The sequence below is a fragment of the Nematostella vectensis genome, chromosome 1 (assembly GCF_932526225.1).
Source record: "Nematostella vectensis chromosome 1, jaNemVect1.1, whole genome shotgun sequence".
In the NCBI taxonomy this organism is placed as follows: Eukaryota; Metazoa; Cnidaria; class Anthozoa; order Actiniaria; family Edwardsiidae; genus Nematostella; species Nematostella vectensis.
In genome coordinates, this window is record NC_064034.1 from 20,274,322 (window position 1) to 20,298,288 (window position 23,967).

The following is a 23,967-nucleotide window of genomic DNA, read 5'->3' on the forward strand; positions in this document are numbered from 1 at the left end:
AAAGGTGATAGAAGGTCAATATTGAGATCCGGTGAGCGAACTAGGATTTCTAGAATATTTATATCGAGATGTTGTAGAATAGTCGCACAACAAAAGTAATGCTCTGGCAGAAGCCGTTTAAAACTGGTTTTGATATGGAAAAAACAGAAACTTTCAAGAAACTATTTTAGAAGTGCAATATGGCTAGGAACCAGATAAACATCCATCACATTTTCTTAGCTTTGTTTCTCTTTTGATTTGAGTAGTTTACAAGTGACGCAGATGAGAACAATAGAGAAAAACTTCGCTAATGAACAGAACAAAGAAACAAAAGCATCGAAAAATTCGCACTTCTAGGAATGAAAAATTCACACCTCCAATGCTATTGTCTAGCAAGTCTATTGTTGTGTTTGTTTATCCTAGCTCTTTATGAATGAGGTGTATATTAGTAATATAGTATTATATAATAATATTCAGTTTATGATAAGAGATTTTACCCAGAGTTCAACGCAATCCACTCTTGTAAGCGGTTGTTGGCATAATGAGAATGGGGGGTTAGAGGGGAAAGGGGGCGAGTTGAGCCTAAAGAGACCTTTTGACATTGCATGTTTTATTTTATTTTGAAATCTACTAATACAATTGAAATGATGATATCTTGAATAGGGGCTATATATACATGATGTGAATAACTATATAATTATAATCATATTTTCGTGCACTTTTAGTGACATCCAGCACTTGGAGAGATATCGTATAATCCCGGTGTTACCATAGAGATCAGCCAGCTATAATCTACAGACATGTTGTTGCCATGGGAACCAGTCGTCTTGAAGCTTTTATCAGGAAAAGGCTGCGTGTACTCGATACAGCTTTCAGGGGTCGGTTGCCATGGTGACTGATCAGCAAATTGCTGATCAAGAAAGCTGTCTTCGTGATGAGACTGGTGCAGATTGTTGGACGGGAGGGACTGAGTCAAGGGCTGGTAGAGGGGTGTGGCTGTTACTGATTGGCTGAGAGATGCCTCGAGTGACGTGGCAGCTAAGGATTGGTTCAGAGATGTCCCGAATGGCTGGTACAGTGACGTGGCAGTTACTGATTGATCGAGAGATTCCCTGAGAGCACGTTTGTGAGCCCACCGCTGTCGCTCGTCGGCTTTTCGAATATCGCGCAGCATCGTAATGAAGAGTTTGTTCCTGTTTCGACGATCCCTGGCTCTCTTGTTAGCAAACCAAGTCTAGAATAGCAACAGTAAACGCGAAATTAGCTATAGCTAGTCATCACTGCGACAAACAATCCCTGAACAGTCAAAAATTTACGCATAACATTCAAGAGTTCAGTAATCCCGAGAGGCGGTTTCCTATCAAATTTTTAAAAAAACTACACTTCTAAAAGAATGTACTGCTCCACATGTTTCGCATAAGGTCTGACTTCTGGCAGATTTATATGAACCTTACCCGGATTCGCTTCTCTTTTGTCCGTAGTTCTTGCGCGAGTCGTGTACGCTGCTCTTTATTCGGGTGAATGTTACTCTCGTATTCCTGTAGCAGGCGGCTCTTGTCGGCAGCCGAGAAGAACTTTCTAACGCGCACTGATGTAGGAGTGGTGTGTGGGGGAGAGGTGAAGGGTTGCTCTAGCTCAACCAGCGGAACGAAGTCTGGACACAAATAAAATACAAATGAAATATCATCAGTTTATATGATAGCATGGTCTTTCTCCTTTTAAGTGTAACCATGGGTGCTAAGCGTTAACATTCATATTTGGCTCAAGTTGTTTCTTCGATTTAGAATAGTCAAATACGTTTGAAAAAAGTATAAAAAGAAGGGAAGGGGCAGCCAATCTTTGTTAAGATGGGTTTTAACACAAAATATATCCTCCATTATATCCGTCGTGACAAAGAACACGTGCACTACTCACCATATCGCTTGCTGGCCCGAGATGCACTAGGGGCGTCCACGAAACACAGGCGACGCTTGACACGTGACCAGCGGCATGTGTAGGAACCCATTCTCAGCGTAACAGGGAGTCTCCAAGTTGGCAGAAGTTGATAAAGGCTGAACTGCTTCTGTCTCAAAGTTGATTAATAACACGGTGTTTCTGATGTATCTAGTTGGTATTGCACTGATTGGATTATGATTTAGTGTTGATCACATGCCCGGGTATTTATGCGCTCTTAGTGGGAGGAGCTAAATCCACGACTATTGTTCTCGCGTCAACACAAATGACAACAATAGCACATAAACCAAGTTGAATAGCTTTTCTACCCAGGAATTTCATAGAAACATTGAACCAAGGATACATGTTTTAGTAGTTGATTTGATATGGCAAAATGCAGTAAACAAGCCTATCTTTCGCGTGTCTGTCTTGTAGCAGCAGAGAGCAGCAAATCAACGGGTTTTATTACAAGTTACTATACTCGCTGATTCTGATCTGACATAGAAAGCATTAATATTGAAAATAATATAAAGAAATATGTATCACTCCTATTCCTTATCGGATCTGTAGGCGTTTTTTCTCACACGCATACGCTAGTACGCAACGAAAAAATCCGCAGTTTTTGTCTCACTCCGTTTGCGTATCAGCTACGCATGTTTAAGAAATCACTCTAGCTTACTCCTGCTCTGAGCCAATAAATGTCTGGAACTTCTCCTACTTTCTTCCTTGTACTTAATAAACATTTTGTGTATCATGTGCAACAGTTGTGATTTCTGTAGGGTTTAATGATTTTATGGTACAGAATCTTTTGTTACAAATAATATTATGTTAGAAAACATTTTATATTTACCAAACGCAAATTGGAAACATTATCTTACAATAATTTATATTTTTTCGTGAAAAAGGGATAAAACTTCATACACCCAGCATCGAGTCACGTCTGGAAGCACAAGATCGCACAACACTAATAGTCAAACAAAAGTCGCGTGAATTTCAATGGAACAATAGGAAAAATATTTTTCGCACTTTTTCGTGAGCAGCCGCCGTGAAGAGTTTTGTTCTATTCAACTCCCATCACTTTCGTGTGTTCTATTGTTTAGCGCTTGGCTTCTTTTACAACCTTATGAATACCAGATTCTAAAAATCAATCACCGCCTCCACTTTAAGAACATATCATCAGAAAACAAGACATTCGTCCATCATGAGCTCAGCGCAAGCTAGACACACGTCAAGAAGACGACTCGACTTTGGTAAAAGCTCAATTTCTGCCATCAACGAATACTACGGTATGTACCACCTCACGCGGTATAACAGTGTTTGTGGTTTCCCATTAAGTGCCAAGGCTTTGGAAAACGCTATCTCACAATAAATTTAGGTAGATGCTGCTTCTTTTACACGTGTATATATGCCTTAAAAATGGTATTATGAAATACGGTCTAAGATGATTTATCATTGTTTTTAGGCATTTCCATGATTGATAGTCACCAAAAAGTGCTCAGCGGCAGCATGGCGATACCGCAGACCAGCAGAACGCGCTTCAATTTATATGTCAAACAACTCCAGCAAAAGCCCGTGTACGCTCATGACGTCAGTGATGACGTTGATGGTGACTCCGGTGATGACGTAGCCACAGAAGTGATAGAGAAGCCTCCACTTGACCAACTCGAGCAAAACTTTGTCTCCATAAGTGGAACTTTGATTAATGATTTGTGCTTAAAAGGAGCGGCGTAAGGATGGAATAGAAATATGACGATGCTTAGAGGCCTGTCGATAAAACTGCTTGATATAACCGTGTGCACCGAGCAGTTTTGTAGTGTTTCTCTGGGGGCTAACGACAAATTTGTTGTTCTTTGTAGCTGCTGTTGGAGTGATTTCTTTAGGCAGAAGCGCATCCACATAGACTCAGCTTTATGAGAATAGATAACGTGACAAAGAATAAAGCGCACGAATAAAATTCTCCTACCTTCACTTGTGACACGCATAATGCACGTAGCAATTAAAGATATTTAGGTTAATACTTTTTTATATAAGGATAACAAGCAACCTGTTCCCTCATCCAACCATGTAACAACACAAATATAAATAAAGCACGTGAGACTTTAGAATGAGCGTCCGTATTCCATGCGCGCGCACGATATTTTCCCCTGAGGAATGCGAAGTATGCCGCCATTTTCAATCCAAAAGATGTTTATTTAGAGTCCTCGATAAATCCGGCCGCGATCTCTGCGTTACATTTGTCGTGCTTAGCGATGGAGATACTGCAAGAGAGACGTTATATCGATAGAAGCACTTCAAACTCGCAGTTAGATCATGCTGCTCACAACAAACTACCGTACCACGATGGCTCCGATTGGTTTATTGGTAAGATGATTTTTTTTTCATGCGTTAGCTTTCAATTCCCGCTTCCAAATTATTGAGTATAATCCCTTTTCTCGACCTCAGAACACAGGCCGTTTTGCAACCCTTCCCCCTTCAAAAGACTTATCTTTGCAGTATCTTTATAAACCCTTTCCACGACCAGGGTACAGGCCAGTTTGCAACACTTCATACGACGTGTCTTTGCTCGGCGAGGCCGTAAGACGAGCGCAAGGGTTGGCCCCAGCGCGATTGCAGTTTAACGGAGAGAAACTCACTCGCTTGCTCCAAGTGTACGAAGAAACGTGTAGACCAAGCAAGGCTCGCGTGCGAATGCTGGCATCAGAACTACAAACCACCGAGAAGCGAATCACGGTAGGAGATAACAGAACTAAACATAAAACAGGACAGTCCTTTAATTTGTACACAATGTCTGTAGCCATGTTGTAGTCATACTATTGTCATTGATAAGGCAGAAACAAATCGAATAGCGTAAACTTTTTTCCGTGTTGTTTTATTTTTCTGTTTGTTCTCTTCTCAGCAATGGTTCATAAACCGCCGAAACAGGTTTAAAAAGATGGAAGAGAACTGGGACGAATTATCAGGTAGCGTTCAACAGAAGCGTAAACGTTAGTTACACAAGCGGAATCTTGGAATGACTGCTACAAGAGAATTCCATCGCAAAGAAATGATAGCGCGCAAGTGGACTACGGCAATTCACTTGATTATTCTACAACTAAACCCCTGAGCCACTTTAGCCCTCTCTACGACTCATCACCGTCTGGCCAGGGCTTAGAGGAGGACTCGTCAAGGTTTAACTACTCTAACACTGTGCCTTTGAGGCATTTCTTAGAGCCAGAAGCGCGTGAGTTTGTGGTTTGGGATCCAGCGCCAGGTGTCGAGGCGAGAGAGGAAAACACGCCGCCCTCTGTTGCTTCTCTCTCTTTTCTGCGAACACACCCAGAATTGAGGTACGTTAGTACAAATGAACTATTACAGGCCAAGAGCGAGGAGACACGAAAGGCCGATACACTCTCGACGACTCCTCAACAAAATGCAAAGGTTGATTACATTAGTAGGAGAGATGGTCTATCACATGGTGCAGAGGTGAACAACGAGACACTACCCTCCATTGGCGCGCCCGAGAAGCAAATAAAGCAAAGTTATACCAACAAAACAAATAATCTCTCTCACAGAGAGCATAGTCATTCCAACAACACAAACGAACTCTCTCACAGGGAGCATGGTCATACCAACAACACAAACGAACTCTCTCAGTCGGGAGATTATTACGATTTAATTAGGAATTTTCTATCGGATGCAGGATTGTACAAGAGAGAATTAAGTTCGATTACAATTTCTATTGATGGATAACTATCCTATTTGAGTTACAATGTTTACAATTTTGTGAGATCAAGGTTTTGGGTTTTAACAAAATAAAGTGTTGTTGGGGGGTTAACTAGGTCAAAGTGCATGCGGGAGGTCACAATACGAACGGCTGGTTGCTGGTTCACAGTAGCGTTTATTGTAAGGACAAGCTCATTTTAGCAAGCAGGGAGGTATTCAAGCTCATTCTAGGCGAGGCTGATAGAAGGGAATCCTTACTAGACCTCTTCCTCGACTAGGGATTGTCTTCCAAAGCCAACAGAACTTACTCGATAGCCTCCACAGCAAGCTGTCGTTATTACAAGTGCAATATGTTTTACAGTGAACTTCTATTTATACTGACTAATTAACAATTTGGCAAAAACTGGTTTGACTGCTCTAACGAAGGTGATGCAATAATTGCAAACTGATGTTGATCTAAGGAAAAGGTACAATTTTAGAAATGATGAGTACTAAAGCGCGTTAATTGACTAGAAACAATAATCATATAAAATACTATAGAATAATGAGGCTGAGGAATATGTTTGGCTTGTTGGACATATCTGGAAATTAGATGTTCATCTTGAGTTAACGTTAAACTGGTTTTGGAGTAAGTAACACTGCGCATGACCTGTATGACTAGCCTCTGACTAGCAGGTGCATACTTAGTATTCAGAATGGAAGGTGAAAAGGTGATAGAAGGTCAATATTGAGATCCGGTGAGCGAACTAGGATTTCTAGAATATTTATATCGAGATGTTGTAGAATAGTCGCACAACAAAAGTAATGCTCTGGTAGAAGTCGTTGAAAACTGGTTTTGAAATGGAAAAAAACGAAACTTTCAAGAAACTATTTTAGAAGTGCAATATGGCTAGGAACCAGATAAACATCCATCACATTTTCTTAGCTTTGTTTCTCATTTGATTTGAGTAAACCAAGTTTACAAGTGGCGCAGATGAGAACAATAGAGGAAAACTTCGCTAATGAACCGAACAAAGAAACAAAAGCATCGAGCGAAACAAAAGAGCGAAAAATTCCGAAAAATTCGCACTTCTAGGAATGAAAAATTCACACCTCCAATGCTATTGTCTAGCAAGTCTATTTTTGTGTTTGTTTATCCTAGCTCTTTATGAATGAGGTGTATATAAACTCTCTGAATCAAACACTGATCATAACATACCAAACATCTTATGGCATCATGAACAATACAACCTGCGCAATCGAGAAAGTCAAACGCTTTCTGACGTATGGCGGTGACAGCGATATCTCCGAGACACGGTCCAGCGGTAAGCCGAGTTCATTTCTACGTGTTTTTTTTCACCGACTCGTAAGAGCCAACTACCCCCGATAAAAAAATGTGATTTTGACAGTTTGAAACCCGCACTAACAATTCTTTTTCTATCTCATCCTTCAGATTCAGGCCTTGTGCGAAGCCCCGCAGTAATCAAACCTCACCGGAAAAGACGGATCAGAGGAACTGCGAAGCGCATGCGCAGTAAGCTCAGCAAAAGACAAGTGAATAAACTTGATGCTGCCTTCATGGAAAACGACTTCCCGACAACCATTGCGCGTCACAAGCTCGCCGCCGAGATCAAAGCTCCCGTCAAACGAATTAAGGTGAAGAAGATGATGAGAACATAATAAATCATCAAGCCAAGAAGGCTTCTGCGCCAAAGGCATCTCGCAAGGGGCATGAAATCGTTACAGTTAATATTAATGTTCATATACTCTTTTTATTTATAGTCATGGCTCAAGCAAAAACGTGCCAAGAACAGAGCCCAGTTAAGAGACCTCGCACCATCAGCTTCTGAGTCAGCGGCTATTTCCATCCACACCGGGAGCTTCTCATCACATGACCATCTTGCAGCCGCTGACCAATCATGTCCGTCGCCGTCCATTCCACAGTTGTCTGACTCCTCCTTAGGCTCCACGCGTATGTTCTGTTTTCCGTACCCAGGCTCCCCGCGGTACTGCTCCACTCCTCTCTACGATAGACCAGCCGAGAGTAAGGAGCTTCCCGCTTACATCTTTGGCGCCGAGTTCGACGAGCACTTCAGACCAAAGACCCCCACTGCCCCACAGAGCATGCGCAGAGCGTACGGGATTGACGACGTGATGTCATCACGGATGGGTGAGATGAAGCGGATGATGGAGATGATACTGCAACAGAACACACAGATCCTAGAGATGCTACAAGACCGCACTGCACCGAGGCTTAGGGGTCATCGATTTCTATATGTAATATTTCAATACACCCCATGTATTAAAATATCCGAAAACTGCTTTGTTTTGTTGGTTTTCTGTGTATTTTTTTTTACTAACGATATATACGTCCGATCAATAGTTGTTATTTTAGCAGTTCTGGGTCCCCATTCTTCATCATGATCATTAATATTAAGTAACATTCCTTTTTTTGCTCGATTTTTTTTTAAATAATTAAAACTATTCTACCGAAGTAACATCGTATCTGAGGAGAAAATAGAGAGAAAAAACTAAATAAAAAAGTGGACCATACATCCAGACGTGATGCTGAATCATCGCATAACAGCACAAGCTTCCCTAGGCTGCACACTGACGGTTGATGGTGATTAATTAAACCTGGGTGCTTCGCATCAGTTTGACCAAGCGGCGCGACGGGCGAAAAAGCCGTTAGGGATTTGCTTAAAAAAATCATTCCAATATCCCAAAAAATGAAACGAAAAAAAAAAATACATGTTATCTTATTGTAAGATATACGGTACCGAGAATGTTCGTTGCGTTTATAGATAGAATTGATTGCAAACAATCTTTTATTGTTTGCAAATATAAAATAAACAAACAAATGAATAAATGATAAATTGACAGATTTTATTTCGGCATTTTCTTTAAGTGGGGTGGTAATTAGGTTTAGAGGGACGTCGGTAAACTCTGAGATACAAGGCAAGGTCAAACTGATGCGAAGCACCCTACCCCGGCTGGTATAATTTGGCATGGCGTGTATTGTCTTTTTCTCCAACGGCCCATCGAGCGTCGCTATCACGAATATTTTCAAATTCAAATGAAAGATTCTCGCCGCTCAAACGGCAAAACGGGGACGAATAAACGATCAAAGGGTATGGTTGGAAGGATAAATATGTGTGCTATGATTCTGCGAGGTTTATTTTGCCGTGCGATTTTGGATTTTGAAAGGATCGGTGGATCTGTAATAAATCTACACTCGCCGTGAGCCTGGGCTACCTGTGATTAAACGCGAAAAAAAAGGAAATAACTTCGAGCGATGGTTTTACGGCTATGCTGGACATTTCGGCCCCAACACTACACCAGCGAATAATTCAATAAAAATTAGGGGCATCAGGAAGGCGATAACCAGGTTCCTAGCCATGAGGTCCACGTTGGCAGCTCAAACTCTCTCTTGGGAGCCTTCCAGATGTGTGCAAAAGTAATCATATCAACTTTGCGGTCTTCCTGTGTTGCAGCTGGGCCACAAGGAGCGGTGGCTAAGCAATCCAATATGGTGTCTGTGTTCAGTAAGCTTGCTCCACCGGACCCGAAAAAATGGCTCACTCCCAAGACATCGGGAGCTCTGATTGCAACAGCAGCCACTGCGATTTACGTGCTGTGGAGGAGGCAGCTAAAAGAGCATGAGAGGAGGAAGAGAAAGTAAGTTGAGCTCGGCTGAGAGATCTTTTGGTCATTTGCATTCTCATTTTGAGTCTGGTTTTTGTGCATTAACAAGGCAATGAAACATTTCAGTACAGTTTTTGTTTATCCTCGTAGGTATTATGGTCAGTCTTGTTATGTAAAGAAGTCTTATTTGACCGTGTTTTGTAAGTGATCGAAGTTGTTGTTAGGTTGCCCTGACCTGTTTAAAGCCCGTATGCATTTTGTTACCGAACTATTTTGCAAGAAGTTTTTCTATTTTATTGATTTTATCATTTCTTTCAGACTAGATGCAACTGACCTACACATTTCATTAGAGCAGGTACTAAGTTAGTATATTGTAGAATAATGACCATGTCTTTTTCTTTAAAAAAATATAAAGTGTGTTTATATTTGTATACTTTTATCAGGATAAAGCTATTAGGAAGGACAGAGCAGCCGTAGATGCTGTATTTTTCAGGTAATTTGATAATCTTGTTAAACTCCTTTTTGTTATATCAGACCTTTTGTCCTCCAAGGTTGGTTGCCCCTCCCCCTCCTCTGTCTGAAGGCCACTCCAGTTCAAATCATGTGTCCTTGCTTTTGTGAAGTTTTGTTGACTAAAAATAAAGAAAGTGTTGACTGTAATGTGAAGGTGTCCATAGTAGGGGGTGTCTGTCAGGTGAGAGTTGTCTGTAATGTGAAGGTGTCCATAGTAGGGGGTGTGTGTCAGGTGAGAGTTGTCTGTAATGTGAAGGTGTCCATAGTAGGGGGTGTCTGTCAGGTGAGAGTTGTCTGTAATGTGAAGGTGTCCATAGTAGGGGGTGTCTGTCAGGTGAGAGTTGTCTGTAATGTGAAGGTGTCCATAATAGGGGGTGTCTGTCAGGTGAGAGTTGTCTGTAATATGAAGGTGTCCATAGTAGGGGGTGCGTGAAGGTGAGCGTTGACTGTAATGTTAAGGTGTCCATAGTAGGGGTTGTCTGTCAGGTGAGAGTTGTCTGTAATGTGAAGGTGTCCATAGTAGGGGGTGTCTGTCAGGTGAGAGTTGACTGTAATATGAAGGTGTCCATAGTAGGGGGTGTCTGTCAGGTGAGAGTTGACTGTAATGTGAAGGTGTCTATAGTAGGGGGTGTCTGTCAGATGAGAGTTGTCTGTAATGTGAAGGTGTCCATAGTAGGGGGTGTCTGTCAGGTGAGAGTTGACTGTAATGTTAAGGTGTCCATAGTAGGGGGTGTCTGTCAGGTGAGAGTTGACTGTAATGTTAAGGTGTCCATAGTAGGGGGTGTCTGTCAGGTGAGAGTTGACTGTAATGTTAAGGTGTCCATAGTAGGGGGTGTCTGTCAGGTGAGAGTTGACTGTAATGTGAAGGTGTCCATAGTAGGGGGTGCGTGAAGGTGAGAGTTGACTGTAATGTGAAGGTGTCCATAGTAGGGGTTGTCTGTCAGGTGAGAGTTGACTGTAATGTGAAGGTGTCCATAGTAGGGGGTGTCTGTCAGGTGAGAGTTGACTGTAATATGAAGGTGTCCATAGTAGGGGGTGTCTGTCAGGTGAGAGTTGACTGTAATGTTAAGGTGTCCATAGTAGGGGGTGTCTGTCAGGTGAGAGTTGACTGTAATGTTAAGGTGTCCATAGTAGGGGGTGTCTGTCAGGTGAGAGTTGACTGTAATGTTAAGGTGTCCATAGTAGGGGGTGTCTGTCAGGTGAGAGTTGTCTGTAATGTGAAGGTGTCCATAGTAGGGGGTGTCTGTCAGGTGAGAGTTGTCTGTAATGTGAAGGTGTCCATAGTAGGGGGTGTCTGTCAGATGAGAGTTGTCTGTAATGTGAAGGTGTCCATAGTAGGGGGTGTATGAAGGTGAGAGTTGTCTGTAATGTGAAGGTGTCCATAGTAGGGGGTGTCTGTCAGGTGAGAGTTGTCTGTAATGTGAAGGTGTCTATGGTAGGGGGTGTCTGTCAGGTGAGAGTTGACTGTAATGTGAAGGTGTCCATAGTAGGGGGTGTCTGTCAGGTGAGAGTTGAATGTAATGTGAAGGTGTCCATAGTAGGGGGTGTCTGTCAGGTGAGAGTTGACTGTAATGTGAAGGTGTCCATAGTAGGGGGTGTCTGTCAGGTAAGAGTTGACTGTAATGTGAAGGAGTCCATAGTAGGGGGTGTCTGTCAGGTGAGAGTTGTCTGTAATGTGAAGGTGTCCATAGTAGGGGGTGTCTGTCAGGTGAGAGTTGTCTGTAATGTGAAGGTGTCCATAGTAGGGGGTGTCTGTCAGATGAGAGTTGTCTGTAATGTGAAGGTGTCCATAGTAGGGGGTGTCTGTCAGGTGAGAGTTGTCTGTAATGTGAAGGTGTCCATAGTAGGGGGTGTCTGTCAGGTGAGAGTTGACTGTAATGTGAAGGTGTCCATAGTAGGGGGTGTCTGTCAGGTGAGAGTTGAATGTAATGTGAAGGTGTCCATAGTAGGGGGTGTCTGTCAGATAAGAGTTGACTGTAATGTGAAGGTGTCCATAGTAGGGGGTGTCTGTCAGGTGAGAGTTGACTGTAATGTGAAGGTGTCCATAGTAGGGGGTGTGTGTCAGGTGAGAGTTGTCTGTAATGTGAAGGTGTCCATAGTAGGGGGTGTGTGTCAGATGAGAGTTGACTGTAATGTGAAGGTGTCCATAGTAGGGGGTGTCTGTCAGGTGAGAGTTGTCTGTAATGTGAAGGAGTCCATAGTAGGGGGTGTCTGTCAGGTGAGAGTTGTCTGTAATGTGAAGGTGTCCATAGTAGGGGGTGTCTGTCAGGTGAGAGTTGACTGTAATGTGAAGGTGTCCATAGTAGGGGGTGTCTGTCAGGTGAGAGTTGTCTGTAATGTGAAGGTGTCCATAGTAGGGGGTGTCTGTCAGGTGAGAGTTGTCTGTAATGTGAAGGTGTCCATAGTAGGGGGTGTCTGTCAGGTGAGAGTTGTCTGTAATGTGAAGGTGTCCATAGTAGGGGGTGTCTGTCAGGTGAGAGTTGACTGTAATGTGAAGGTGTCCATAGTAGGGGGTGTCTGTCAGGTGAGAGTTGAATGTAATGTGAAGGTGTCCATAGTAGGGGGTGTCTGTCAGATAAGAGTTGACTGTAATGTGAAGGTGTCCATAGTAGGGGGTGTCTGTCAGGTGAGAGTTGACTGTAATGTGAAGGTGTCCATAGTAGGGGGTGTGTGTCAGGTGAGAGTTGTCTGTAATGTGAAGGTGTCCATAGTAGGGGGTGTGTGTCAGATGAGAGTTGACTGTAATGTGAAGGTGTCCATAGTAGGGGGTGTCTGTCAGGTGAGAGTTGTCTGTAATGTGAAGGAGTCCATAGTAGGGGGTGTCTGTCAGGTGAGAGTTGTCTGTAATGTGAAGGTGTCCATAGTAGGGGGTGTCTGTCAGGTGAGAGTTGACTGTAATGTGAAGGTGTCCATAGTAGTGGGTGTCTGTCAGGTGAGAGTTGTCTGTAATGTGAAGGTGTCCATAGTAGGGGGTGTCTGTCAGGTGAGAGTTGACTGTAATGTGAAGGTGTCCATAGTAGTGGGTGTCTGTCAGATGAGAGTTGACTGTAATGTGAAGGTGTCCATAGTAGGGGGTGTCTGTCAGGTGAGAGTTGTCTGTAATGTGAAGGTGTCTATAGTAGGGGGTGTCTGTCAGGTGAGAGTTGTCTGTAATGTGAAGGTGTCCATAGTAGGGGGTGTCTGTCAGGTGAGAGTTGTCTGTAATGTGAAGGAGTCCATAGTAGGGGGTGTCTGTCAGGTGAGAGTTGTCTGTAATTTGAAGGTGTCCATAGTAGGGGGTGTCTGTCAGGTGAGAGTTGACTGTAATGTGAAGGTGTCCATAGTAGTGGGTGTCTGTCAGGTGAGAGTTGTCTGTAATGTGAAGGTGTCCATAGTAGGGGGTGTCTGTCAGGTGAGAGTTGACTGTAATGTGAAGGTGTCCATAGTAGTGGGTGTCTGTCAGATGAGAGTTGACTGTAATGTGAAGGTGTCCATAGTAGGGGGTGTCTGTCAGGTGAGAGTTGTCTGTAATGTGAAGGTGTCTATAGTAGGGGGTGTCTGTCAGGTGAGAGTTGTCTGTAATGTGAAGGTGTCCATAGTAGGGGGTGCGTGAAGGTGAGAGTTGACTGTTATGTGATTTGTTATAGGAGACTGATCAAGATTCTTAAGATTATCATCCCAGGAGTATTCTGTCGCGAGGTGAGATATAATTATAACAAAGTGTCTAGATACCGAGAGCCTGGAACGCATTTCCAAATACTAGATACCGGCAACTTTTATAATTTTGTTTAAATTAGCCATATGAATCATTCATCTATCCAAAACCATTTAGCATTGTTAAGAAGTTAAAGGCAATTCTGATGCACGAAGTGTTTGTTGTTTAGAGCTATTAGCAAAGGCTGGGCACACCATAACAAGAAATTTAAGTAGACACAAAAATTTCGAGCAAATGAACTTTTGGATTTGAATTGATAAAATTATGATTCAAATTACTCATCCATGGCATGCTTATTAGCTTTATTACTACAACCTGTTGCATCCTCTTCCATTGCTTCTATGATTATAGCAAGTTAGCCATAAGTTTACCATACCTATGGTTATCGTTGTGAGTGGCACATGATTGTTGCTTCTATTACGACATATGACATGCTTCTTTTTTTTATACTTTTTTGTTGATACAGACTGGTTATCTAGCTCTTGTGGCCTTGTCTCTCATCGCCCGGACCTACTGTGATGTCTGGATGATTCATAACGGCACAGTGATTGAAAGGTACTTGACATTGTGCCCACACACACCAGGCCCATGCACAGCACAGGAGGGTGCGTAGGGGGCGCACCCACCCCCTTTCTTGGCCAAAAAAAAGCATCATTTTGTAATGAAAGACTGTCAAATACTATTCTTTTTCCATATAATACAATGACTGCACACCCTTTTCTCAGTTAATTCCGGGTACATGCCACCACACATATGATATACTATCATAAATATGTTTAATCGGATGTCTGTATGAGTATGATTATCATTCATCGTTATTATATTTATAATAAGTGTAAAATTTGAATATCTTGCTAACAGTAGATTTATTCACTTGAAGGACGGACTATTCTCTTTGTTTTGTTTATTAAAATTTGTGTTGCTTTGTAGATCAATTATTACAAGCAATTATGACGGTTTCAAAGAGAATTTGCTGCACTTAGTTTGCTCTATGCCACTGGTAAGTTTGGTTTTTGATGTCTTGTGACTTATCTGTTTTATTGCATAATACTCAATGTAAGCATCTAATCATTTGATTATCTTCTATCTTCTAGATTGCATTGGTAAACCAGCTTCTAAAGGTAGGGAAGTATTATTGACTGAATTGCTTGAACTGTGTTTATTGTGTTATTGAATGCATATTGTATTACTCACTCATTGTTAAGATTTTTGTGCAAGACACAAAGTAATTTTGTTCTTGATTTCTACCCATTTCAGTATGGACTTAATATGCTGAAACTGCTATTCAGAGATAGGCTTACAATGCATTTAACAAAACAATATCTCAGGTTGGTGTCAATTCAAGCATTTTAAGAGATTTCTTCTCTTTAGACCTGAGATTCTTGAGTCTTTGACGGGAGTTGTACCTCAGGAAATCTGTTGTTTCATTATCCTAGTGGGATATCTTGCAGAAAACCTAATATGTTGTATTGTTGTCCTAGTTGTTTATTTTGCAGGAAAACTTAAGTGTTCTTTTAATGTCTATAGTGGTTTTACCTACTACAAAATGAGCAATCTGGATAACAGAATTGCAAATGCTGATCAGCTTCTGACACAGGTACTCCACTTTATATTTTGCTCGATTTTATGAGTAAAGCACTCTTCTTAATTTTTTTTCAATCAGTTACATAACTCTGAAGTGATGGCAGACTTTATTATTTTGATAGGATGTGGACAAATTTTGTGCTTGTCTGGCTGATCTGTACTCCAATGTCAGCAAGGTGAGTATGGTAACACTGAAGTTCATAAATTGGATGTTATTGTCATGAAGCAAATGTTCATTTCTAAGCCTTTTCTAATTGATTTGCAGCCTTTCTTGGATATTGTAATCTATGTTCACAAGTTAAGTGGCGCAATTGGATTACAGGTATCTGTCATTGTGTATATGACACATAATATGTGTTGGTGATAAGGCAATGGAATTTCAGATTCTCCTGTGTTTACATCATGTTACCGATGATATGTGTTGATGATGAGGAGAATTGCAAATGAGTTGTATATTTTATAGAACTATTTAAGTTAAATTTTATAAATAATAAATTAATTATACTGTTAATGTAGCCTGTTAGCCGGCTCTCATTCAGACTTTTTAGAAATGTTTTGTTTTCAAATATTGGTAATTATGTGGATTGCGAAGAAAATGAGAGCCAGCAAGAAATCCCCATCTTTTTGAATCTCAACTCACTTCATGCTTGGCTTAACTTGGCTTGAAATCTAGCTGATCAATCAAAAGTAAACAAGGGTTTAGATCATATTAACACAAGCTTATGCTAAAATGCTCGAATTCTGCTATGTCGACAGCCAATCTCAAGACCTGTAATGATAATTTCGTATAACTTATGAGTGCAACATCCTAAAGAATGAAACAAGGGTATAGTTTGAAAATTTGTTTGCTCCTTCCTTCCATGTTGTTGCGACACAATTCTCACTGTAGGATTAAAGGCAAGTGCCCTAGAAAAAACGCAACATTGCATGACTTTTCCCTGATTCAGGCTGCTTTGCATTCGGGGTTGCATTTGGGCCTTTCAACTTATGTAAAGATTGCACAAGGTCGCTTTTGTTGTTGTTGCTTTCTGCTACATTGAAGTCCTGGTCTGACTCTATTTGCAACAGGATTTGGCACGTTCAGAAGCTTGAGTGACATGTATGTCAAATTCAGCCAATCACAGCCATGTGTTCATGGGCCAACACAGAAGATTCAATATGAGGGGTTTATTGCTGGCTCTCATTTCTTTGCACCCTCACCCCAGCGCCCCCCAGCCTTCACAGAATTCCCAATATTCAAAAACAAAACATTTCTGAATATCCCCAACTGAGAGCTGGCTAGCAGGCTGCTGTTCTCAGTACACATAATTAAGTCTTAAAATGCAATCATTATTTTACCTTCTAGAAATACAGATAATTTTATTGTTTTATGAAAAACTAGAAAAGTACCCTTTTATTATTAATTGTTACCTTTATTTCTATTTGATCTGAAGGTTTCGGTCAAAAAGGTAGTGTTAAAAGATGGATTAACCCTGAATTCTTTAGTAGTCAGTCTCTGTTAACCTTGTGTTTGTCTGGCTAGCATCGTAACGATATGATTAAACGCAATTTTTTCCCTAGGGTCCTTCCATCATGCTTGCCTATCTAGCCATCTCAGGTTTTGTACTTACAAGGTATGCCGTGGAAATAAAATATGGCTAGAAACTATTCCTTGTAGACACACATAAATTGAAAGGTAGATCCTACCAAAACGGTTGAATCTTCCAGATGAAAACCATTCTGCAAATCTCTAGCAAGAAACACCCTTTAATTAAAATTATACCTTTATGTTCAAGGTTGCGTCGCCCTGTTGGAAGAATGACTGTTCAGGAGCAGCACTTAGAGGGCGAGTTTAGATACGTCAACTCCAGGCTTATTACTAATAGGTACAGTATGTATGTCCTACTCCAGGCTTATTACTTATAGATATGTATAACCTAGAGGGAGAGTTTAGATACTCAATTCTAGACTTATTATAATATGTATGTACGTATGGCCTAGAGGGTGAGTTTAGATACATCAACTCCAGGCTTATTAGTAATAGGTGTTTATGCCCTAGAGGGCGAGTTTAGATACTGTTCGTCAACTCCAGGCTTATTACTAATAGGTACATATGGCCTAGAGGGCGAGTTTAGATACGTCAACTCCAGGCTTATTACTAATAGGTACGTATGGCCTAGAGGGCGAGTTTGGATACATCAATTCCAGGCTTATTACTAATAGGAATGTATCACCTGGTGGGTGAGTTTAGATATCTTACTAATAAGAAGGTACTGTTATCTCACTAGTTTTATTTATGGTTCTTTCCAATTTTGCCTGTATTTCAGAGAACTTAATATAGAAAGTCAACAAACTAAGAAGAGGACATGCCCATGTTGTTATTGTGTTGTTGTCTATTTGGTTTTAGTGAGGAGATTGCATTTTACCAAGGGAACAAAAGAGAACAGTTGACAATCCGTAGCTCCTTTGATAGGCTGGTATGTTGCACATCCGTTATTGATAACAAAAGCTAGCAACTGATTCTAGCAACTGATCGTTGAATCAAAATTTCTACCTTCAGATGTGTCACTTGAAAGACTTTGTTCAGTTCAGATTTATCATGGGAATTGTGGATAATATTATTGCAAAATGTAAGTATTTATTCCACATTATACACTAGGTACAATGATGCATTTTTTTTTCTATAAACCTCAATTAAATCCTTTGTTTTGATTTAGCTATTAGTATGGAGTTATATCTATGTCTTCTCCACCATTCAAATATCACACATTTCTCTTAAGATCTGGCAACAGTTTGTGGATTCTACGTTGTCAGCAGACCATTTCTCACAGATGACAACCCTCAGCTTCGCAGCAGCTCACATAGCGTTCGAATGGAGGTAAAGTATCAGCCTGTTCCACATGACCGAAAAATGTTGCACATGCACACTTTGACAAGACACTAAAGAAGCCACAACTTTCTACAATGGCTGTTGGTTCCTTGTAATTATTTTTCGTAACAAAACTGATAATACCGTGTCTTTGAATTGTATACCTTCGAGATTTTGGATTTTTCAGTAATTTTCCCCTGATCATCTTTGCTCTATTTATGAACCACTGACAAGAGCTACAAATTTCAATAACACTTGACAAAAATGTAACTCTTAATAAAATGTAATTGTTATTTTATTTGCTGTTACTCTTCTGCCTTATTTGATGTGAGATGAGCTCATTTGAAACACTTTTCAGTCATGTCTGCTTTACTAATAACATGGGGGCAATTGATTTGAAGCCTCTCAGTGTTATGCCTTCCGCACCAGTTCTGTATAACTGATGGGTATGACATTACATTATCTTTCTCTATTATCAGCTGATATAAGCCTCTTCGTGGTTAGCCTGAAACCAAATTTGACAAATTTTGTGTTATTGTTATTGTCTAGATTTTTGTTATCCAGGATTACTACCTTTAATGGCCATATGCTGGTATTATTTTCATTGTCTCTATTTGTGATATTTGTTGTTGTTTAGGATTACTATCGTAGCGGTCGTATGCTGGTTAAGATGGCTGAGGCCATTGGAAGACTTGTCCTGGCTGGTAGAGAGATGACAAGGCTAGCTGGGTAAGAGATACTTTGAAACACTATTGAAAACCATAGGCTTATTTGACTAACAGTAGGCTATACAGACTGGGCTCGAAGATTCCCTCCCATTTTTATTGATTGATTCAAGGTTCACTGCAAGAGTATCTGAGCTGACTGATGTCCTAAAAGATTTGAACAGTGGCAAATACCAGAGAACACTGATATCTAGCCGTCGACCAGTTGATGAGTCTGAAGTAACAGGTATACATGATAATCTTAATTGTTTCAAATACGCACATTTCACATCAAATAAGGCACAGAATTCCAAGCAACAGTAATAGCTCTAAAGTTTAATCTGACAGGCATTGAAATTTGTAGCTTTTGTAAAAAAGCGCAAAGACAGTTTTAAATTACTAAATCCCTAAGCAAAAATTTTGAGGATGTGCAACTTGCCCCCACAGTACAAATGTTTTGACTAGAGAACATCACTCCAAAACGCAAAGAATCTATGGTTATTGTAAGAAATCATGGGTTTTTTTTTGTATCTCTTCCCAGCGTGCATGTGCAAGGTTTTTCCATCATGTCATTATTACCATGTTTTATCAAAAGTTCCATCTCCCAGTTGCGGTATGCTCTTACAGGGTTTTGCATGGCCGAGGGTGGGCCATATTCTCGTCCATTCCATATGTACAATATAATTAATGAGAACACTAGCATGGCCATTATAAATGCCATGAAATAAATGTATCCTTTATTTTCAAGGAGTGAAAAAAGTATCAATAGAGGAGCTGACCCGTAGCCGTGGGGAAATGGTAGAGACTGATCATCTGATCAGGTTTGTATGGTTAATCCATGTAGGTGGAAACGTGTAGTTTATTTGTGATTGAAGACTCTTTACGTAAAGTGGTGGTTGGTTTGGTATTCTGGAGTAGGGCTTATGTATAATGGGTTTTTTTTTATATGCTATTTGTAACTGGTTAGTTTCACGAGGTTGTCATCATGTGCTATTTGTGACTAGTTTTGTGGACTTGTCATGTGCTATTTGGGACTAGTTTTGTAGACTTGTCATGTGCTATTTGGGACTAGTTTTGTAGACTTGTCATGTGCTATTTGGGACTAGTTTTGTGGACTTGTCATGTGCTATTTGGGACTAGTTTTGTAGACTTGTCATGTGCTATTTGGGACTAGTTTTGTGGACTTGTCATGTGCTATTTGGGACTAGTTTTGTAGACTTGTCATGTGCTATTTGGGACTAGTTTTGTAGACTTGTCATGTGCTATTTGGGACTAGTTTTGTAGACTTGTCATGTGCTATTTGGGACTAGTTTTGTAGACTTGTCATGTGTTATTTGGGACTAGTTTTGTAGACTTGTCATGTGCTATTTGGGACTAGTTTTGTAGACTTGTCATGTGTTATTTGGGACTAGTTTTGTAGACTTGTCATGTGCTATTTGGGACTAGTTTTGTAGACTTGTCATGTGCTATTTGGGACTAGTTTTGTAGACTTGTCATGTGCTATTTGGGACTAGTTTTGTAGACTTGTCATGTGCTTTTTGGGACTAGTTTTGTGGACTTGTCATGTGCTATTTGGGACTAGTTTTGTAGACTTGTCATCTGCTATTTGGGACTAGTTTTGTGGACTTGTCATGTGCTATTTGGGACTAGTTTTGTAGACTTGTCATCTGCTATTTGGGACTAGTTTTGTAGACTTGTCATGTGCTATTTGGGACTAGTTTTGTAGACTTGTCATGTGCTATTTGGGACTAGTTTTGTAGACTTGTCATGTGCTATTTGGGACTAGTTTTGTAGACTTGTCATGTGCTATTTGGGACTAGTTTTGTAGACTTGTCATGTGCTATTTGGGACTAGTTTTGTGGACTTGTCATGTGCTATTTGGGACTAGTTTTGTAGACTTTTCATGTGCTGTTTTGATCGTCTCTAGGTTTGAGCATGTTCCCCTTGTCACTCCTAATGGGGACGTACTAGTAGACGACATGACATTCGAGGTAAGTGTCATTTATATTTCATATTGTGTGTCCTGTCAGAAAAATATTGGCTGTTACTATTACTGTAGCCTGTTACTCCTAACCTTTATGTTACTTTTGAGTGTCACGGTCTCCTCACGAATAGAGTTCATATGTACTATATATTACATGATAAACTTTGTGTGCATCTTGCCTTACCTACTTTTCTGCGTCAGGTTCGGTCTGGAATGAACGTGTTGGTATGTGGGCCGAATGGTTGTGGCAAGAGCTCCCTTTTCAGGATCCTCGGCGAGGTAATCCATGCCAAAGAAAATAACTTCCACACATTAAGTTCTCTGATCTTCTAAATTATTGGCCCTCGACCATGACATTTTATACATTCTTTTGTCACGCAGCTATGGCCTTTGTTCAGCGGTAAACTAGTGAAGCCACACCCAAGCAAGCTGTTCTACATCCCTCAGGTAACACTCATGTTGTTGTGGTTGTTTACAACCACATGACTGCGACATATAAACTCCTTTTTCCTCACGTGTTTACTGGCTTATCTCACCAGCGGCCCTACATGACCCTGGGCACCCTACGTGACCAGGTGGTCTACCCCGACACAGAGGCCGACCAAAGACGCAAGGGCATCAGCGATAAGGCGCTGGAGGAATTTCTTACTCAGGTAATGAACAACGTGTTAGGATGCGATGTTCGCTATTGTGGCGAACTTTATAACTAGAAAATTTATTACTAGATGAATTCCATTGTGTTATTAAATGAATCATTTTTTGGCCAAGTTGATAAGCTAGTGATGTGGTGCCAATCTCGTAGCACATTTCTCGCAACCTTATTCGCCTACTTTAAAAAACTGTTAAAGTTGGCATATAGTAGTGGGGGTTTTCGTGGGTACGGACCGTTTTGAAATGAAACTGTTCCATAACAAAACCGTTGTTTTTTTCAAAAGAAAGAGGATACGTGTGGGGTCTAAAGAAACTTGTTAATTGCCCTAGGTTCAACTGAGCTACATCTTGGATCGCGAGGGTGGATGGGATACCATTCAGGTAAGTGTTGTGTTACTGTATACATTTAAATACTGGTAATACACATCTGATACACGTGTTTTGAGTAGCTGTTCCTTATCGTTTCTTCATTTGTACAGGACTGGATGGATGTTTTAAGTGGCGGTGAGAAGCAGAGGATAGCGGTAGGTATCTTAGCAGTTATGTAAGTTCTCAGTCAGTCCCCCTGTCTTTAAGTGTATCTCATTTCATATCCATTAACTACATCCACCATGTTCGCCATATGTTCCCCTTGTTCTAACGTGTATCTCTCCTTTCATATCTATTAACTACATCCACAATGTTCGCCATATGTTCCTCTTGTTCTAATGTATATCTCCTTTCATATCCATTAACTACATCCACCATGTTCGCAATATGTTCACCTTATTCGAACGGGTATCTCTCCTTTCTATCCATTAACTACATCCACCATGTTCGCCATATGTTCCCCTTATTCTAACGTGTATCTCTCCTTTTATATCCATTAAATTTATCCACCATGTTCGCCATATGTTCCCCTTGTTCTAATGTATATCTCCTTTCATATCCATTAACTATATCCCCATGTCCCCAGATGGCCCGCCTGTTCTATCACCAGCCTCAGTTTGCCATCTTGGATGAGTGCACAAGTGCTGTGAGTGTGGACGTGGAGGGCTTCATGTACACACGTTGCAGAGAGGTACTGGTTTTCCTAAGCTCTTCTTTTTAACTCTTACAGGTTGATTTTTCCTTCTCTTTCTTCTCTTTATTTTTACACGAGGAAAATTCCCATTATTATTTATTACTGTTTTTTTTTTCAGGTTGGCATCACGCTCTTTACCGTGTCGCACCGGAAATCACTCTGGAAGTACCACGAGGTAAGCTGTGACTATTCTAAAATAATTTAATGAATGTATTTTTTTAATGTAACCTTTTCAATTATCCATTATCAACACAGCGTTTATAGCGCCGGACCTATATGCTAGACTAGAAAAATTAACCTTAAAAGTCTGACTTGAATTGATCCCAACCTAGGTTGAGATGCAACATCTTTCTCATGTTGTCGTGTTGAGATGCAACATCTTACTTATGTTGCCGTGTTCAGATGTAACATCTTACTCGTGTTATCGCGTTGAGATGCATGTTGCCGTGTTGTCGTGCAACATCTCACTCATGTTGTAGTGTTGTCGTGCACCATCTCACTCATGTTGCCGTGTTTTCGTGCAACATCTCACTCATGTTTTCGTGTTGAGATGCGACATCTTCCTCATGCTCGTTGTAATGTTGCAGTACGTCTTGTACATGGATGGAAGGGGGAGCTACCAGTACAGCCCCATGGACTCCACTACTATCGACTTTGGGTCATAGACGTCACGAAAACACCATCTCACCACAAGTTTTACAGCCCCACGCTGACACTCTTCGGGTGCTATATCTACGCTATCGTCTTCATTCCTACATTTTTGTGCAAATCAAAAGATCTCGTTGAAATTGTCTTCAGCACACCGAGGCTATTATTGGTCCAATTGAGAGGGGGAAAATGACTGCTTATTAACCGAGAGCGAGGTCATGCCGGAAAAAATCAAACCGAGGCCTTAGCGTTTCGACCGAGGCTTACGATGCAGCAAAGCAGAAGTTTGATATTTCCCGGCATGACCGAACGATCGAGGTTACTAAGTTGTTTATTCTATGGCATTTTCATTATCTTTTTGTAAAAAAGGGAAAAGGGAAGAATTTTAAAAAAATTTAAAAATTTTCCGTAGTGCAATACGCGCGTAATGCCCTCTGAGGCAATACGGGAATAGCGTGACTAGCAATTAGCCAATCAAAGCGCGCGTACAGTCGTTGCCATATAACAAGAGCTGTTATTGATCCATTTCAGAAGGAATATGTTAGATGTGATGAGCGGGTTGATTGCAGTTTGATGGAAACAGTGCATGTTTTTAGATTTTGCTTTTGATGTCATGGGTAATTTATTCGTAAAAAGAAAACAAATTAAAGTGGAACCAAAGATATTTTTTTTTAATCCTCCAAAACCCTTTTTCTCTGTTTCTTCTTTTTTTTTCTAGTCTCTTCACTATTTTGCAATCGCAGGAACACAGTTTTACCCGTCTTTTGTTGTCTTTGTACTTTTTTATATATCGAATTGCATAATTAATAAATGATGGTATACTGATATTTAATGAATATTTGAAATAAAAATAACTCCTTTGCACGATAAATATTCTCCAGTTATTGACTCATCTGCTGGCAACTGTATGTGTTACCAATATCTAGAATTTTGAGCGGGAGGTTCAGTTGAATTGGGTCCGGCGATACATACCCAGTAGTGTACTAGCCCCCGCCCATTTCCTTAAACCCCCTCGACCCCGCCCATCTCCTTAAACCCCCT

At 40.8% G+C, this 23,967-nt stretch overlaps 5 protein-coding genes across 5 annotated transcripts; 4 read left to right on the forward strand and 1 right to left on the reverse strand.

The window, feature by feature from the left end:
• Positions 1–572: 572 nt before the first annotated feature.
• Positions 573–2,100, reverse strand: LOC5504948 (homeobox protein ceh-62). Its single transcript, XM_001625768.3, has 3 exons — positions 1,894–2,100; positions 1,434–1,633; positions 573–1,213 (listed from the first exon to the last, which is right to left on the reverse strand). The coding sequence occupies exons 1-3, from the start codon at positions 1,982–1,984 to the stop codon at positions 701–703; spliced, it is 804 nt and encodes a 267-aa protein (XP_001625818.2). The 5' UTR covers positions 1,985–2,100; the 3' UTR covers positions 573–700.
• Positions 2,101–3,060: 960 nt separating this feature from the next.
• On the forward strand, positions 3,061–3,642 carry LOC125563048. Its single transcript, XM_048727732.1, has 2 exons — positions 3,061–3,197; positions 3,374–3,642. The coding sequence occupies exons 1-2, from the start codon at positions 3,113–3,115 to the stop codon at positions 3,640–3,642; spliced, it is 354 nt and encodes a 117-aa protein (XP_048583689.1). The 5' UTR covers positions 3,061–3,112.
• A 467-nt stretch (positions 3,643–4,109) lies between these two features.
• On the forward strand, positions 4,110–5,419 carry LOC125565515. Its single transcript, XM_048728392.1, has 3 exons — positions 4,110–4,272; positions 4,433–4,641; positions 4,808–5,419. The coding sequence occupies exons 1-3, from the start codon at positions 4,161–4,163 to the stop codon at positions 4,898–4,900; spliced, it is 414 nt and encodes a 137-aa protein (XP_048584349.1). The 5' UTR covers positions 4,110–4,160; the 3' UTR covers positions 4,901–5,419.
• Positions 5,420–6,797: 1,378 nt separating this feature from the next.
• LOC5504949 lies at positions 6,798–8,416 on the forward strand. The gene is made up of 3 exons (XM_001625754.3): positions 6,798–6,917; positions 7,046–7,248; positions 7,375–8,416. Exons 1-3 carry the CDS (start codon positions 6,830–6,832, stop codon positions 8,014–8,016), a joined length of 933 nt encoding a protein of 310 aa, XP_001625804.3. The 5' UTR covers positions 6,798–6,829; the 3' UTR covers positions 8,017–8,416.
• A 216-nt stretch (positions 8,417–8,632) lies between these two features.
• On the forward strand, positions 8,633–23,797 carry LOC5504935 (ATP-binding cassette sub-family D member 3). Its single transcript, XM_048728390.1, has 29 exons — positions 8,633–8,735; positions 9,085–9,270; positions 9,556–9,592; positions 9,681–9,730; positions 13,377–13,428; positions 13,911–13,999; positions 14,375–14,444; positions 14,539–14,565; positions 14,702–14,772; positions 14,972–15,041; positions 15,151–15,204; positions 15,294–15,350; positions 16,589–16,641; positions 16,804–16,893; positions 17,415–17,484; positions 17,568–17,637; positions 17,788–17,885; positions 18,514–18,605; positions 18,715–18,827; positions 19,329–19,401; positions 20,508–20,571; positions 20,766–20,843; positions 20,946–21,011; positions 21,104–21,217; positions 21,546–21,596; positions 21,695–21,739; positions 22,171–22,275; positions 22,397–22,453; positions 22,866–23,797. Exons 2-29 carry the CDS (start codon positions 9,122–9,124, stop codon positions 22,941–22,943), a joined length of 2,043 nt encoding a protein of 680 aa, XP_048584347.1. The 5' UTR covers positions 8,633–8,735; positions 9,085–9,121; the 3' UTR covers positions 22,944–23,797.
• The last annotated feature ends 170 nt before the right edge of the window (positions 23,798–23,967 follow it).

Bases quoted from the DNA above. Each gene is read 5' to 3' on its own strand.
- LOC5504948 (XM_001625768.3), bottom strand. From the start codon at position 1,984: ATGGGTTCCTACACATGCCGCTGGTCACGTGTCAAGCGTCGCCTGTGT. The intron at 1,634-1,893 runs GTGAGTAGTGCA...ATTTGTGTCCAG, and splicing joins TCGGGCCAGCAAGCGATATG to ACTTCGTTCCGCTGGTTGAG. The intron at 1,214-1,433 runs GTAAGGTTCATA...TTGCTATTCTAG, and splicing joins CAAAAGAGAAGCGAATCCGG to ACTTGGTTTGCTAACAAGAG.
- LOC125565515 (XM_048728392.1), top strand. From the start codon at position 4,161: ATGGAGATACTGCAAGAGAGACGTTATATCGATAGAAGCACTTCAAAC. The intron at 4,273-4,432 runs GTAAGATGATTT...TTCCACGACCAG, and splicing joins TGGCTCCGATTGGTTTATTG to GGTACAGGCCAGTTTGCAAC. The intron at 4,642-4,807 runs GTAGGAGATAAC...TTCTCTTCTCAG, and splicing joins CCACCGAGAAGCGAATCACG to CAATGGTTCATAAACCGCCG.
- LOC5504935 (XM_048728390.1), top strand. From the start codon at position 9,122: ATGGTGTCTGTGTTCAGTAAGCTTGCTCCACCGGACCCGAAAAAATGG. The intron at 18,606-18,714 runs GTAAGAGATACT...GATTGATTCAAG, and splicing joins GAGATGACAAGGCTAGCTGG to GTTCACTGCAAGAGTATCTG. The intron at 21,218-21,545 runs GTAATGAACAAC...TAATTGCCCTAG, and splicing joins TGGAGGAATTTCTTACTCAG to GTTCAACTGAGCTACATCTT.
- LOC5504949 (XM_001625754.3), top strand. From the start codon at position 6,830: ATGAACAATACAACCTGCGCAATCGAGAAAGTCAAACGCTTTCTGACG. The intron at 6,918-7,045 runs GTAAGCCGAGTT...CTCATCCTTCAG, and splicing joins CTCCGAGACACGGTCCAGCG to ATTCAGGCCTTGTGCGAAGC. The intron at 7,249-7,374 runs GTGAAGAAGATG...TTTTATTTATAG, and splicing joins CTCCCGTCAAACGAATTAAG to TCATGGCTCAAGCAAAAACG.
- LOC125563048 (XM_048727732.1), top strand. From the start codon at position 3,113: ATGAGCTCAGCGCAAGCTAGACACACGTCAAGAAGACGACTCGACTTT. The intron at 3,198-3,373 runs GTATGTACCACC...CATTGTTTTTAG, and splicing joins TGCCATCAACGAATACTACG to GCATTTCCATGATTGATAGT.